At 37.2% G+C, this 16410-nt stretch overlaps 2 protein-coding genes across 2 annotated transcripts in view; one reads left to right on the top strand and one right to left on the bottom strand.

The window, feature by feature from the left end:
* Window positions 1-3616: 3616 nt before the first annotated feature.
* Window positions 3617-8021, bottom strand: LOC109035050 (partitioning defective protein 6). The gene is made up of 5 exons (XM_019048518.2): window positions 7631-8021; window positions 6594-6813; window positions 5802-5932; window positions 5079-5345; window positions 3617-4661 (listed from the first exon to the last, which is right to left on the bottom strand). The coding sequence occupies exons 1-5, from the start codon at window positions 7706-7708 to the stop codon at window positions 4587-4589; spliced, it is 771 nt and encodes a 256-aa protein (XP_018904063.1). The 5' UTR covers window positions 7709-8021; the 3' UTR covers window positions 3617-4586.
* A 6899-nt stretch (window positions 8022-14920) lies between these two features.
* Window positions 14921-16410, top strand: part of LOC109035089 (nose resistant to fluoxetine protein 6) — a 31651-nt gene continuing 30161 nt past the window's right edge. The window contains exon 1 of the mRNA XM_072297977.1: window positions 14921-15648. The gene's annotated coding sequence lies outside the window, so the exon portion shown is untranslated. The remainder of the gene's footprint in view (window positions 15649-16410) is intronic.

Raw genomic sequence — 16410 nt, 5'->3', positions numbered from 1 at the left:
GTCCGTGAGAAAGAAGGGCACTGAGTATAATTTTCGGATGACTGACGGAGTAATGCTGAAATTATAGCAAGGCTGAAATTACAAATTTATGCCATTTTAAAATTATAAGTGGGGTCTGGAAGGGGAGCACCAAATTCTGTCAATTTTTAGAAATCTTTGAAGTACTTTAGCATCACGATTCATTTCAATTCGTCATGTTTCTAATTTTATTCCCCTCAGGAACTCCATAACAACTCTAGAATTGGACATTTACTGTACTCCCATTACACTTACTCCCCAAAGGAGCATACCTCCTGTAATAATATGAAAAAAGAGAGCAGAAAGAAAATAAACAGTGCTCAACTTAAAGACATCTGCATATTACAGCAAAGTAATGAGCACTTCATAATTTGACCAGGATGTTAAACAGAAAAATAATCCAGTAAAATTCTAAAGAGCACATCTGAGAGCTGTCTACAGCTCTTAAAAAAGCTGAACTATTACAAGAACATTATGGGATTGAAAGTAGGTCTATCTAATGACTGATTTCAAACCAAGTGTAATACCATAGTTGACCTGAAAACCTTCCTGTGCTATCCGCACATGAAAAATTTCAACAAAAAAATTATTCAAAATTATAATTACATTGAAGAATGTTGAGAATGAAGGCATTAAAAATTACATATTTTGAAACAAGAGAATTTCAAGTTAAGCTTGTTTCTGAACATATCTGCAAGCGAAGAATGAACATAAAAACCAGTAATTAATTAGTACTGTTAGGGGTAACTTAACGTTTTTCAACTAAATACATACATATTACTATAAAAATTGAAGGAATGTTACATAATACCTTCATCAATATATAATAAAATACACGGTGCATTACATGAGATCCTTTTGGAATATTCCTCTTGGTTGAGTTCAAACATCAGTGCATAATGTAGTCGGAGAAAGCTCTTTATCTGAGGAAGATTCTAAACGTCATTTTCGTCTAATTGACCAGAGGGGTATCCACAAGGATCTTGCATATTTCTGGTGAAAGTAGAAAATTGCCTACCTCAATGGCGCTGCTGCAAATTTACCGTCATACTTCATTTTTTTTAAAACAAAAACGAAGTACAGCCTGTATTCATAAATTTCTACAGTTTTTTTTCATGGTAGGGAGAGGATTCTGTGGACAGAAGCGTACATTTTTTCGTCAATCCCTTTGTTTCCTTAAACTTAAGGGCTCATGATTTGTACTTAAAACTAAAATCAAGGACTCTTCAAGGAGATGTAAACAGTTACTTAACTATATCAATGTATTATAATGGCTCTTTTCAAGGATTTCAAGGGACTTCCAAGGGTTTAAACAAATTTTAAAGGTCTTGAATTATGACTCAGAATCAGAAATGTTTGCTTCCTTCACCTCTTGGCGATCTGTGTAACAAATCAAATGAATGGATACAGAAGATGCTATTCTGTAATAAAGACGTGTCTATCCTAGAGGAAAAAAAAAAGTTCTTCGGAACAGTTATTGCCATGTTTTAAACAGCATAAAATTCATGAACTTTGTCAGTCAAAGTTGGAGGTTACGTTGAGAAAACTTGCGGTCGACCCGATCATCAAAATTAAACCCGGAAATTTTTTTTCCCCGAGGCTGTTTTATCATGATTCGAAAAAAGTACATGATAAATTCTTTTCTCATCTATTTATTGTTTTTCTTGTTCATTCTGTTTCAGGTTGTATTCCCTGCCCTCCTAGACGTTCGACTCTGTCCCTTGCTAAATCCTCGACTACATATCATTCAGTTGACAAAAGATTTAAATTTGGAGGCACATTTGGTGAAAAACCTCCTCTAAACACCGAATTTCTAAGATCCCTGACCCTCTTATACGGCTTGCAACAATTTCATCCTCTAACCGATAAAGAATAGCAGACTATGGCGTTTAACAAAATGAATGTTCGAAGGATGAAGTTCTTCAAACAGATGAAAGCAGAACAAGTTTACCAGAGAGTCTTCGAAACTTTCAGCTCCAAGCTGAATCCGCCTATTGGATTCAAACTTGTGAAGTTCACAAAATTCTTTGACAAATTCAATACAGAAGCGAATACAGTTATATATGTCCAACCAACGGAACATATTCCTGTCAATACTCCTCAAAAATTTGAAAAAACCAAAGAGAATCCTGATCCTATTAATTTAGGCAGAGATGGGACTTTTTTGTTCCTAAAGGATCGATTGATGACACTATCACACCAGCAAGAAAAAAATTATGCAAAAGTGCATCTACTACTGGCAATGGATCTACTGGTAGCAATGGATTTTTGAATTCTGAAAATGATTGCTTCAAGTATGTCGATGAAAAAGGGCTCCGCTTCATTATAAAATTCGTCGATGATAATGATAAAAACAAAAAAATGCCCTCTATTCCTGAAGCAGTCATTTGTAACCTAAGGATTCTAAAAAATGGAGAAATTGAAATGACCGTTCAAAGGAATGATGTTTTAAGCAGCTTCCTTGCTGAAAGAGGGATTGATTTTGGCAGACTCTTTAATGATGGACCTGCCCCTGGGTTTTCCAATCCACAGTTGTGCAAGATGGTTTGCAAACTTTTGATTAAAATTGTGCTACCGATGTTGATACCAGCTGGCATCAGCGACGTGTAAAACAGCACTATATAATATAACATGTAGGACATTTTAAGGTGTCAAGAACCCTTTTAAGACACCGACAAAATAGCCATGATTTAGAAACCCATTTTTCTAGTTGCACCATCAATATGCTATATAAGATAAATTTCAGTGCTCATTATAAATAATCAATTTGACTAGAGACATATATACATGTTTTTACAATGCTGGTTCAGAGTAAAACTAAAAACAATAAGTACAAGAATTAGAAGTGGCGATTAAAAGTTTCGGAATGCATTTTTTAGAATTCACGTCAGATATGTTGGCAGCTGTTAACTTTCCATTCGCAAGCGACTACATTGCAGTCCTCCCATAACCATATGGGGTTGATCAAGTGCAACAACGACACCAGGCTGCCATTGTGCACAGATACTGAAAACCAATACCTTCTTCTGAGGAAATACTGATGAATTCGTCTCCTACAAGTGCCAATTTATCTGATAGCTCAGCCAAAACAAAGAATGAACAAGAATCCTCATCATTTTTGTGAATGAAATAGCACTAGTTTAAAGTACACAGTGATGTTTCTCCTGGCATCCAGAATATTTCAGTTTGAAAATGGTATGTTTAAAATTTGTAGGTTCATTGATCATCTAATTTGAAGAGGTCTTAGCTTTCCATGGTTATCTGTAGTATATATATCATTATTCTAGAATAAATTTTACATATTAAAAAAAGAGAGAAAAAAAGTTTGATTGCGTATAAAATGCTTCTAAAACACATTGGCCAATCATTTTACAGATACACTAAGTTGAAAGTTAAATGAGAGGTGACATATTGATTCATCCAGTAATTAATTCATTCAAAAGCAAAAATAAATTAAGAAAATATTAAGATGATACTTTCTGTTAGGCTCCAGCTCAAAAAATACCCTTATGTTTTGAAAGTTCTTCAGAACAACTATATTTTAAAAAAGTTGATAAAAGTAAAACCACAGCTTGGTATGAATAAATAATTGATATGATATCATTTGTCCTTGCAGATAAAAATACACATATTTTCAATATGGGCATAGAATAGATATTGAGAGCTTGTCTTTGAAAAAAATTATTTTCAAATAAAGTGAATTAAAATCTAACAATCATAAAAATTTGATGATTTAAAAACGTGCAAACTTATGTGTGCATACAAGTTTCATTTCTATACAAGGTAAAAAGGTCATATCGGTAAAAATTTAAGCAAAACCGAAGAAACCTTTACACAACATCAGTTAAAATAAAAGAAATAATCAAACAAAGGGAAATAAACTGAAATTTAATTCAGCAGTCTAATTTTTTTCTTTAATGAGGCACATATTGGGGGGGGGGGGGCACATTTTAAGGCACTTTTTCACTTTTTTCCAAAGAAACGGTCCTTGCTTTCTCTGCAAGTTATCCCAACTTTCAATAAGTTGAACGATAATGATACAAAATCTCTCATTAACGATGTAGTATCCTGGTTTTCTTTTTTAAAGATTGCTGGCCTGCCTAGCCAGTAAAAATATTGTTTTTTAAAATTACAGAGCATGGTACTGATTTTTTACCCCTGGCAATAGAGGTCAAGCTTCAAAATTTCCTGAACAAAAAATTAAATAAAAGGATAGTGCCCCAGTCAAAATTGTACTTCGATCGACAATAAAGACTATTAAATTATTCGTGATTTTTTTTTTTTTTTTTTTTTTTTTTTTTTTTTTTTAGAGTAGACTTTTACTCAATTAAAATGACTAAATAAAGGAAAAAATTTGTATAACGTAAGTTATTTGAATACTGATCATTATTTTTAATTGGAAAACAATCCAATTGCGCAATCCTTCTTGTACTTTAGGTTAAGACAGCTTCACAAAGGAACACTTGAGTTGAGCAAGGTTCCTAGTCAAGTCTACGAAAGATGAAAAGCATGATGATTACCATGTTTGATAGCCCAGCAAATTGTTACAAAAAATGCTTCTAATGTCCTCAAGAAATTCGCTGATTGGCAGGTTTGACAGTTATGATTAGATTTGAGCTATTTGCAACCATCATGTCTGTAACCTGTAAGAGGAACACAACCAAAAATAGTCAGTAAATGTGTGGTTATTACAGAAATTTAAGAAACAGTTTGGATGAAATACAAATGTTACAATGAATGTGCAGAGCACTCGCAAGGTGATTTGAGCTTTGAGAGTTGATTTAATGACTCAAAAAAACAACCAAACACTTGGGTGTTGACTAGTTCTTTTTCAGTTAAAATTTGTTCAAAGTTTGTTGAAGTTCAAATTTTAAGAATGAAAATAATTTTAATAGTTACAAGTAAGGAGCAGGACTTTAGCTCAATGGTTCAAAGTTAACACTTAATTACTAAGAAAAAATTTAGAAGGTTAGAAAAAGTTTGAGCCTAAAGCTGAATTAGAGCTGATGCCAAAGCATGAAATTTACACTTCAAAAATTATTATCTATAATCGTAAATACCTGATCAAGTGTCTTTCCTGCTACTTCAATACCATTGACTTCAAGGACTTCATCATTGACAGCTAGTAGTCCAGTTGATTCAGCTAATCCACCTGGTACCAATCGTGAAATAAATATTCCAGGTACTTTCTCTAGTCCCACAGGAGTAACCTTCACTGAAGTACCGTCACGAATGTAAAAACCTAAAGGCCGCTCGGACCCATGCTTCAGAAGTTTTACTCTTCGACAAAATTCTGGCACAGAGTCAACATCGATAATTGCAGAAACCTGATTAACAATCAACGTACACATTTCGTTAACATAAATAGAACCTCAACAGTATATATTTTACATAAAAGTAAAGGCTGAGAGCGAAAGCTGAAAATTTCAAAAATAGTAAGAATCAAGTAACATGGGAAATTGCACAGAAAAGAAATTAAATAGATTGGTAAGGGAAAGCCTTCTCATGAGCAGACTGCAATGGGTGATTTTAAAAACCCTTTTTTTAGGTTAAGTGCTGCTGTACTGATTCTTTCTCAACAAACAAAATATGACACGGACACTCCAGGCAACAGAATACATCAACTGATGTTCTATTACTTGGCAGTATGAATGCATTAGGACTTAGAGTTTATGCTAGTCTAAAAAAAAAGATTTTTGAATTTGTCCTAAGGAATAGCAATTTCATTAGGCAAGATATATCACCTTGCATCATTCATCTGTGATACAATGAATCATACTTACTTGTCGAAAATCATGAGGATTCGAGATCAGCAGATTTGATTTTGTTTTACCCTGAGTTCCTCCAAGGATCGATGAGATGAGATTCCGATGTTTCATGGTTCCATAGCCCTTGAATTCTTCTAAACTCTCTCCTAGGGAAGCAAAAAAAAATTTCAAGAATATATGAGCCAAATCTGTGATTAAGCGGGGACAATGAATTATTGTGCAAAACTGACGTTGATGAAGCCTGTTCTTAGCGATTTTTTTAAACTCTAAACCAAGACATTTATTTCTGTAAATATTTATAAAAAGTAAAATCAAAGAATTCCGAGATTTCTGACAATTATAGGGGCCTCAAAGACAGAGGAAACTTGCCAGGAGACTCACGGTAGGCAGATAAAAATAAATGATAAATAAGTACCTACTGAAATATCACAGGAGTAATGAGAAATAAAGTAATTAATAAAACTTAGAAAGCAGCTGCAATAAAAAACAAAAGCGTTAGGAGATGAATGTTGAAAGTAATTGGTAGCACACAGCATGCGCTGTGTGCTGATAAGTGTAAGATATTACTTTAAATTCTCAGGCATTTTCTCTAATTTTCAGACTATTCTTCGACGCTCAAAAATTAAAAATATAGAATCTTCTCTCAAAATTTGGCAAACAATTAGAGGCAACATACATCCTGCATTTTGCCTTGTTTTAATTCTAAATTGTATGAGAAATGAGAATAGAAAAGTATTGAAAATTATGGATGATGGACTTTAGAGACAGGATACAAAATGTAAAAAAGTAAGCTTGTAAGAAACTCACCTTTACGTTGAATGATAACTCTGAGAAGAGGTTTAGCTTTTTGTAAGGCTATTCCTAAGTTATCATCATTATTCAAGGGTAACAAGTCTCCATCTTTTGGGTCAGTGTAAGAGACAACAAATGGTATATCACTTAGGTGATGCAGAGTTTCTAGCATTTCTCTAAAAGTTTCATACTTTTCAGATTTTGATAAGGAGAATCTCCGGAATTCCGCATCAAACTGTAAAGAAACAGATGTTTATTAAAAGCAAGCTTGGGCATATTTCCTGTTCTGTTGATTATTTATTCTTAGTAGAATGTTCTTAAACTTGAATATCAGGTGGTCTTGGTCTATCTACCTAGTCTATTCAGTCAAAGAGTATGAGTTCTTCTGTGCACCAAAATCACACTTTCTGGCAAGTTTTATACATTTTAACTACAAAGAGAAACATTTGCTACAGCAAGCTCATTTAAGACCCATCGGAAAATTTTAAATATTCTGATGAAAACTGGTATCCAGTAAAACTTATCTGTACCTAAGGTGTTGGAATCAGTACAGGAGTTTGCTAAAGGTTCTGTAAATTATTCTAGCAAAATTTTTAGGTGGAGCAAGACGTTGCCACTCAAGTTTAGAGCTGAACCTTCTTTTACCTCAGTTCGTCACTGATTACTTTTTAATGATACCCTGTGGGTGTCCACTCAAGTGCACGGAGAAAATACAGAAGGGTGATGGCTATGCAGCCTCTTCCAGATATAGTCATGAAGTAGAAACTTATATCCAGCCAATGAGAATGAGGATACATCTGTAAACTTGAAATTGTCCTCAGACCCAACCCTAATCTGCATTTGCTCGCTGTGACGGCAACGTGGAAATTTGCACGTCTCCGCTCGTCAACATCTTCTTAATTTCTTTGATGACTCAAAAAGGATGTTCCACACAAAATACCTCTACAGAATGCAAAGATTTTGAGACCTCAGATTTGGAAATCTAAGGAAGGACTGTGTTAGCGGGTAGACAACTTTTCATAACCTGAAAAATACAGATCCAACTCCTTTACCTTGCTTTTCACTTCGACAACTGAGAGGTTGTTTTCAAGACTTTGAAGGCTGGATTTGCTGTGAGAATTCCTTGCCATTTCCTACAAATACTTCATTTACACGGAGAAAACTGATTGATTAACAGTAAAACGGTGATACAGAAATTCACAATACATGCACACAAAAACTAAACAAAACAAATCTCAATGAGTCAGACTCAAGTGTAAAAGAAGACAAAATGATCACGCAGGGCAGGTACCAACGTGATGTATCTTTAACTCAAAGGAAAAAGGAGACTGAAAGGGTCACAAGTGTAAGAGTTAATTTTAAATTATAAAATAAAATTTAAAGGAAATCATTCAGTTCCTTTCCTTTATAAATACACAATGCACAACACAACAAACTGTTACTACGTCACAGAAAGGTTAGAATCCTTGTTGTGACGTAAACCGTTGAATCAGTCGTATGACGTCATCGATAGTAAATGGCATGACAACCGAAGGCATGTAGGCAACATTGACAACATGAAAGCTCACTGATTTTACGCTGATAGTTTCAGGTAAAGTTAATCGCTTTTGGCTTTATGTTCTGCTACTGTTCTATTTTACACACATAGGTCCTGCTAAAACTGATATAATGTTCATGTGAGGAAATTCTTTTTCCGCTATTTTTTTATAAATAAAAATATAGTTAAAATTGAGACAGGTCTTTGATAAAAATGACTGCTATTGTTTTAAAGTTTTTCAACATTTTTTGCAAACATTTTAACTATTCAAAAACTATACAAATGATGTTCGAAGATTTTTTTTTAAATTTTTTTACTTTAATTTTACCTAAAAAATATCCCCAAACAGGGTTTCCTGAGACGAAAATTGTAATAGTTTTATGAAGAGTTTAGTTGGCCTTTCGGGGTTTTTCGAGTTTTTTTCAATTTTTCTCTTTTTAACAGTCATTGTTGCTACCATGTGCAACCATGATTTTTCGCACACTGAGTTCTCATGACTAGGTATATTGGGTGTCCCGGACCACCTACGCCAGGGTTTTTTCTCGCGCGGTTATAATAATCCAGATAAAATCGGAGACTGCATAGCCGACAGCCGAGTAGGAAACCGATCCCCCAAGGAATCCAAAATACATGGCCCGAAGAGGTCCCTCCAGTCCCCCTCGTGGAGTGGAAGGGGAGTTATGATTTTTAAAGTTAGTTTCCTTCATTATTTTTAAAAGTATTTCGTTTTATTTAAAAAGTACGGAAAATTTTACCTCAAATCAATAATGGGAAAAAAACCCAAAATTGGCCCATTTTCGTTTGAAATATCGATCCGTAAAGGTAAAAGACAGGGCCTTCCTCGAAAAAATTCAAAATCGCCTATTTGATACACTTCGGCTGATTTATTTATATTTTTCTGTGTATCCCACTCATGAGACTAAAAATTGAAATTGAACCGGAATGTGGCTTTTTAATTCAAGTGTCGATTAAATTCTAGACGACCGAGCTTTTCGCTCAGAATAACTAACTGTTGTACCTACATTTTATAAAAAATTCATCGTTATCGCCCATTGTGTGAACGTGGTTGGTAAAACAGGATGTCAAATTTAAAAGTGCAAACTGTAGCATTCGTCAGTTTTATTAGGGGCGTTTTTCTCTCTTTTCAGTTTTAGGTTGATAGACTCTAGACAGAAAAAAATGGTGAGGCAAGTTGTCTACGAAGAAATGTTTTATCCGATAAAGCAAGTTTTCAACATTGCTGGCGTACCAACGCCAACGGTGGACCTCTATGCGATCTCTCTCGGAGACTTTAATGCTAGGACAGAAAGATAGACGTGTGCCAAATCTTACACTGATAAACATATTTGTGTTCTTGTATTACAATTGGTTAATCGTGAAACACAAACCAACACAAATTTTGTGTTGATTTTGGTACCTTTGCGGTGAATTTAGCGTAGAAAAACAACGAAGAGACTAGGAAAATGCATACACCTTTTCGATTGCGACGTCGGTAGATACCGATCGTTCTTTATGAAACCTAGAAAACTGTAATTTCCTCTTAAAATTGCCAACCGAAGGCTAGGGTTATTTCGTGTTTTATACTTCCCGTATAAACCAAACTTCTATGCGTTAAATATTCTCTCTGTGTAGGAGTTTACTACAAGCAGTAATCAAAATTTTGGTCTTTTCTTTTGCCTGCGCACAAACGAACGATCTGTATGTGATTCCGTAAGAACGCGGAGAGTTTAACGCAAGGGTAGAAAAATAGACGGATAAAACCTCAGGAGTTAACTGCAATGGAGATGCAACATTTCGGTCATTTCTTTTTCCCGCGTACAAATGGAGGATCTTTTAGTGCCTCGTCTACAATGTGGTAACGTTTGAAGCCTCACTTGGCGTTCTCTTTTAGCACGGCACATGGTGAATCGAGCCAATTGAAGAGGTTGGACATAAAAATTTTGACTAAAACTTCAAATTTTGATTTTATTTTGTCACATTTAAAATTTCAATGGGTACTATTGATAGAAAATTTCACGAGGGAACCAATAGAGCCACTTTTAGAACCTCAAACTGTTGTATAAACGGAGTTATAAGCGTTTAAAATTTCAAAATTTGGTCCGACCTCTCCTATTGACTCGATCCGCTGTGCGGCAGTTAACGGTCCGATTCTAGATTTCTTGGTATATCGATTGCGGTAAAATTTACCGTAATTTCTGAATGTGATATAATAATTTCACAATTTTGAAGGGAACCCTAACTTTTGAAATCACCACCTCCCTTTAATCCTACAAGGGGCCAGAGGGGGGGGGGGGGGGGGCTTGGGATTATATGAAATTCTGATTCCTTCCGGGTCGGATCTTTATTCGTTGAAGTCTCCGTGTCTTCACCCGACCGAAAATAACCCAGAAACAAGCCTGTTACGGGTGGTCTGGGACACTCTGTACCTTAAAACCGATGATGTAATCAGATTGTAACGACTTATTCATTCGGTAGATGATGAGCGCTCGTTTTGTATTTAAGAGTTGCGTATTTTAAAGTTGAAGTTTTCCGAGTTTCTCGAGAAATGGCCTCTGAGGTCCCTTCAACGACCCTCTCAAAAATGGACGTATTTCTGCCAAACGGAACTAAGCGCCATAGGGGGAGGGGAGGTAGAGGGGGCTTGGATTGGCGGCGGAATCGGGCGTTGGGCTCATTCCGTCCTATGTACTCGCAATGCTTTTCCATGGCGCTTAGTTCCGTTTGACAGAACGCGCTATCCGGCATTCTAAATTCCTCAAAAGGAACTCAAATCGGCGCTTAGTTCCGTTTGACAGAAATACGTCCAAATAAGCGCCTACCCCTGCCAAATGACCGGGCATTTGTGAAACTTGCACTTGCGATGCGACGTCATGAGCGCAAGCAAATTCTAAGCGCCTTAGGATATTGAGAATATGCAACACGGACAGCCACAAGGTGGGTATAGTTGTATCCGTCCAGGCGGTGTAGAAAGAGCGGTCCCCGCTTTCTTCGACTGAATTTTAAAAAGCATATTTTTAAAAATTCTTTGCGGAGACGTGGTGTATGATTTACTTTGGATACAACTTGGAGCGATTTCAGAGACAAAGCAATTTGCACGTAAGTCCCTATTACTTTAACTCACCTTTCCTAAAACTGCCACCCTGTAAACCCTCTGCCCGGAAGTCATCACGGCCCCTCTTCCCAAGTAGGTAGCATTTTTCCACGCGAAAAATTGCTATGTTTTAAATCTAAATTGCGATTTTTTGGATATGAAATCGATAGGATCATCATCATCATCATCTGAGCGATTATCCTCAATCTTGTCGCAGTTTCGTCTCTTTTAAATCGCGTTTGATAAAATCGCGATATAATTGCGAATTTATGCGATTATATCGCAATTCAACTAATTTTCATATCCGATAATATTGCAATAGACCGACGTTGGTACGGTCGCGATATATTCTCTAATCAAACCACAACTTATCGCGATCACTGCTACTTGGCCAGGTCTAACCTGACATGAAACTTCATAACATCGAATTGACGATGTGCGATGTTTTTCAAATATGGAACCCGGGTCATTTTTATTTGCTGTAGGTATCCTCCATGAACTTGCACTGGAAATTTCCGACTTGGGCGTCCTTGACCCCCGACCCCGGCGGCGTGTCACCCACAGCTTTTCGAATGGCACAAAGACGCTGATTAGCCCGAGTAAATACAACTACCCGGGACTTCCTTACGCATTCGGACGGAGCTCGAGGAATACTCGCCATTTCGTCGCTTCTCTGACATGAGGGCGTAACAGCGTAACTGCTCTTTGAGTTGAGCCCTATTTTCCAAATACCTCCACGTGTTTCACGGCTCACTTGGAAATAGAGATACGCCCTTTTGTCAGCCGGGCGAGATTTACAACCCCGCAACTTGCGAGTGACTCAGGTCCCGTCGGAAACCCGCAGCATTCCAGGTAACAACGCGGGTGTGCTAATGGTCCGCGCATGTTTACTCGCGCTAATGCTTTCGTCGGCTCCGCCAAGGGTTTTCAACGAGTTTTATACATTTGTTTACATGTATTGTAGATTCATTTTGGATTTTATAGGCTCCCAGCTCGACCTTGACTTTACTTATAATCATAATCATCGAAAACAAAAAACTTAATTTTACCGAGTCTAACCATTGGCGGTTCTAGAACCTTATGCCAGTGGGTGTTGTAGTTTGAGGAAAGATGGGCTTTGAAACCCACCTGACGTGATTACACGTGGACATGGATGGTACTTCCCAATTTAAAAAAAAAAATGGCGAAATGAATAATAGAGCTCTTGCAGGTGAAGGATGAGAGGCATTGTAATCAATTTTTAACTAAAGATAGTTCGCCAATTCAGGGTCGGACTGGCTCGCATCTGAGGGCGTAGACCCTTGGTTAATTAAAGGGGCGTAATGTGATATTTCCTGATGGGGCATCCCCTTCGTGGAGAGGGGTTCAGAAAATTTTGGCAAAGCAGCACAAGTTTACGCTATTTTCAGGTTCGAAGTTTATTAATCGTACAGAGTAAAAATTGTAAAACTGAACGTATTGAAGTGACCGACAGTCTTCTGAAATTAAAGAAAACAAAAAAAATTAAAGCCACTGGACGCATCCAAGCACCATTATTTCCACAAGAACCGTGTCAGAGCTGCGGTTTACACGAGCTTAAGACGTGGGTCTAAAAATCCATCCTAAAAAAAAAAAGAATCAGGCAAGAACCTGAAAAAAGAGGAAAAACGAGTATCAACACAGCCGACGACAAGAAAGACGTATTCGGGCCTCTTTTTTAACTTTTCTCCCGAATCTGAGCGACACCTCATTGGCAGCATATAGCAGAGCATTGAGAACTCACGCTTCGCGTCATCGCGCCTTCAATTTTTCAGATGCAGCACGGACGTCCATCAAGTACGAATAGTTGTATCTCTGCGCCGTCGTTAACGCGCATCCTTTCCCTCGCTCTATTTCCATGTTGTGTTTGTTTCCGTTCGTCTTATTTGTAATGTTGCTTTCAACTAGAGCAGAGCATTGCGACTTCACGACTCACGCCATCGCGTCTTACATTTTTCATAAGCAATGTGGACATCCATCTGGCGAGATATCCTTGTGGTATAAACGAAGAATTGAAAGCGCTCTGCCATTTGGATCCTCGAAGTAATGCCCGCCTTTGGCGCCGCGCCGTTGGTGCAGCGGTAAAGTGCTTGGACAGCCGAAACGCCTTCACTCCCGTGTGTATGCAACACGGACATCCATGGAGCCCGAATATTTGCATCCAGGAGATAGAATGAGTGTTTGTCGCATTTGACATTAATAAAGGGCGCTTTGCTTGTTTCTCTTAACTTGTAACTTACTCTCAGCGTTGCATATTGTGTTTATGAGCTAAAATATTACTGATTTGTATCGCAACATTGTCAATCGTCCGAACAAATGCTTCCATTGTTTAAATATATAACAACGCTGCAGTCTTAAAGTGTTGACTGCATCCTGCAGCCCCTGCATCCTCTGATCCAAGAATGACGAAAGCGCCAAAATCATTTTATGGTCACGCACCTCAGGAAAAATTCGAACACGCATCTCAACATATTTGTATTTTCCCCTCTTTTTTTGGCTGAAAAGTTAGGAAAAAGTCCAGCTAGAAATTTAAATTAACCAATCGGTGAGGCAGGACTCAAAGCTTGTGGAAAATATGTCTTTCTTTACTAATTGCATTTAGGGTTGTAGAATCAGAACATCAGTGGACTGAGCTCGTCAAGCGAATCAATGATGATTTAGGTATTTCAAGGAGGCCAGCCTGAAGTTCTCGCATAAGATCATAGGTGGGTAAGGCATTGACGAAAATCAAATGAGGGGCTCGGAGGACAGGGCGCATAAGTGCAATTTTTGAAAAAGTCAAGGTATGAATGCTCTCAAGTTAAACTAGTTTTAATGCATATTCTGTAGAAAATTCGCTTCCAAATTACAACTTTTAAGCATCAAAAAGTTAGTTCAAACTTTTTTTCCATTCTGAGGATCCGTGTAATTTCGAAACTTCATAAACACGTAAATTTCTCAAAATAGCAAAAACTGCACTTAGGTACGCCCTTGTCCTCCAAGCCTTCAAATAAATGTTTCTTTTCAAGCTTTCCTTTTCTTTTATTTTTAAGTCGTGTGCTTCGGTACTTTTTAGATTTGTTTCTCTGTTCTTGGTTTCATCGATGTATAGTGCGATCTGTGTGCTTTTGAAGAGCAGCAAAATTCACAGGAGCTAATTAGATTCTCATCATTTGTACGTATTTATGATAAATGGAACTATGTGCCAGTGGAAAGATGGGGTGCTCTCATTAGTGCTCGGGCCATAAGAATGAATGGGAGATATAAAGCGCCAGTGACGTCAGCGGCGACGACGAGAGAAACGACGATCAACGACACGGTCTTTAACTCATGAGCCCTGTCCACAAGGCTCTTTTCACATGCCCACGGCTCACGAGTTAGCGCTCAGTTCCTTTTCATTCAATTGAAAATCCCACTTTTTCATGTTCTCAAAAGAAACTATGTCCACTTTTACATTGTTTCTTATCCAGCTTCCACGAGTACACCCCATTTTCCCACTTGCACATAGTTCCTTTTAGCATAAATGCGTCCATTTATTGAATGACTCGGTAAGATTTTTGACCACAGTTTGACCCAGAGTGGTTCGAACTCTTCGGCACTGGCTGCTCTTGAACTGAGGCTCGACCGTAAATATTTACTTTTCTCGGTTTGTTGTAATGTCTCCGGCGTGGCAGGGAGGGGGGGGGGGGGAGAGCTACTCTCGATCCGATTAACCAGTAATCACTGCTGTGAGGCTCATGGTGCACCGTTGACCTGTTCGGAAGTGTTGCACGCACACTGTCGCGGCGGCATGCCCGGAAAAAGAAGAAGAAAAAGAAGGAGAAAATCAGTCCTCACTCCGGCCAGACTTTCAGTCGCGCACTTACGCTTCTCCATTCAGCTACATCGGCTGAAAAATCCGATTTTCCCGCCGGAAGGGGTCGTCGGTATTTATTACGTTCGCGATTTTTTATGAAAATTTTTCATTTTTTTTTAATTTGTGAATTATCCTTAAAACACTGAACTTTTTCACTAATGCAACAATAATCAATTAATTTATATAATATTTAATTTATAAATTTTATTTTTTTACAGTATTAAGTTTAATTATTCTAGAAGAGGAATCCGCCTTTCCTTTCAAAAGACAAATTTTCATACTAAAATATATTTATTTAATTTAATTTATAACCTCTAAAATAAAGTTTCTTACAATCGTTTTGAACGAAATTATTTCGAAATACACTCGACCGACGTATCGACGTTGCGATTCAAATTACGGGGATTCAACATATTTACATTCGAAAGGCTCCTCTGAGAAGAGTGTTACAGTGCTTATATTTAGTGAAAGTGATCATTTTGGAGCTTTGACCATCGATAACTCCGCTGCTCTACGTTCGGCGTCTAGGAAACAAACATTTTCTGCTTCAGTTCCTGTTCTTCTGCAACACTCTTGATCACGCAATCCGGTGAGTTAGATGCTATTGTGAATTTAGGCCTTTCCGGCACATCATTTTTCAAATTTTTATATTTTCCTTTTTATCTATGTCATTTTTTATGAATTTTGATAAATTTGGTTTGATCAAAGCCCTAAAGGATAGTTAAAAAAGGTAAAGGCATTCGAACGTAAGTGATAGTTTCAAGCAAAATGTGCTTTTCGGTGAAAATTCATATCAACCGGTACCTATACCAAGACAAGAGGGAAAGAAATAAAACTCATTTTTTTGAGTAAAAGATATATATTTTCATTTGTTTATGCTAAACGTTTCTCAATACTTTCGAGTAAATAGGGCCAAAATTGATTGAATCCGTACTTTGTTAAGAGCGTTTCAAATGTTAACAATGAATCATTTCCATTGATGGCAATAATGCCGGAAAATTTCAACCGCGCTTTTCTCATTTGAAATATTGCGCGCATTTGAAATGTTTGTTAAGGGTCAATATTTAAAATTTTTGTTGGTCTTTTCTTGCGCCAAAATAATGATATAGGATAAACTCTCTAGGCTGCGGTATTGTTATCTTACTTTAATTGTTTTTACCTCGAGGACCGTTTGTTTCTTCGCGACGTGTTATTGATACATTTCTGTCCAACTTTTCTTCGGTTTGTGAATGGATCGAATGGATTACAAGCCACCCCCCCCCCCCCCCCAGTATTTTTGATGCAACTCCTAAACGAGGTTTGGGTGTTATTTGTGTCCGTAAATTTGAAAGTTTCGCTCATTGAAAAACCA

Source organism: Bemisia tabaci, chromosome 3 (assembly GCF_918797505.1).
Source record: "Bemisia tabaci chromosome 3, PGI_BMITA_v3".
NCBI lineage: Eukaryota > Metazoa > Arthropoda > Insecta > Hemiptera > Aleyrodidae > Bemisia > Bemisia tabaci.
Note: the sequence above shows the minus strand (reverse complement) of the source record. Positions and strands in the feature narration are given on the sequence as shown.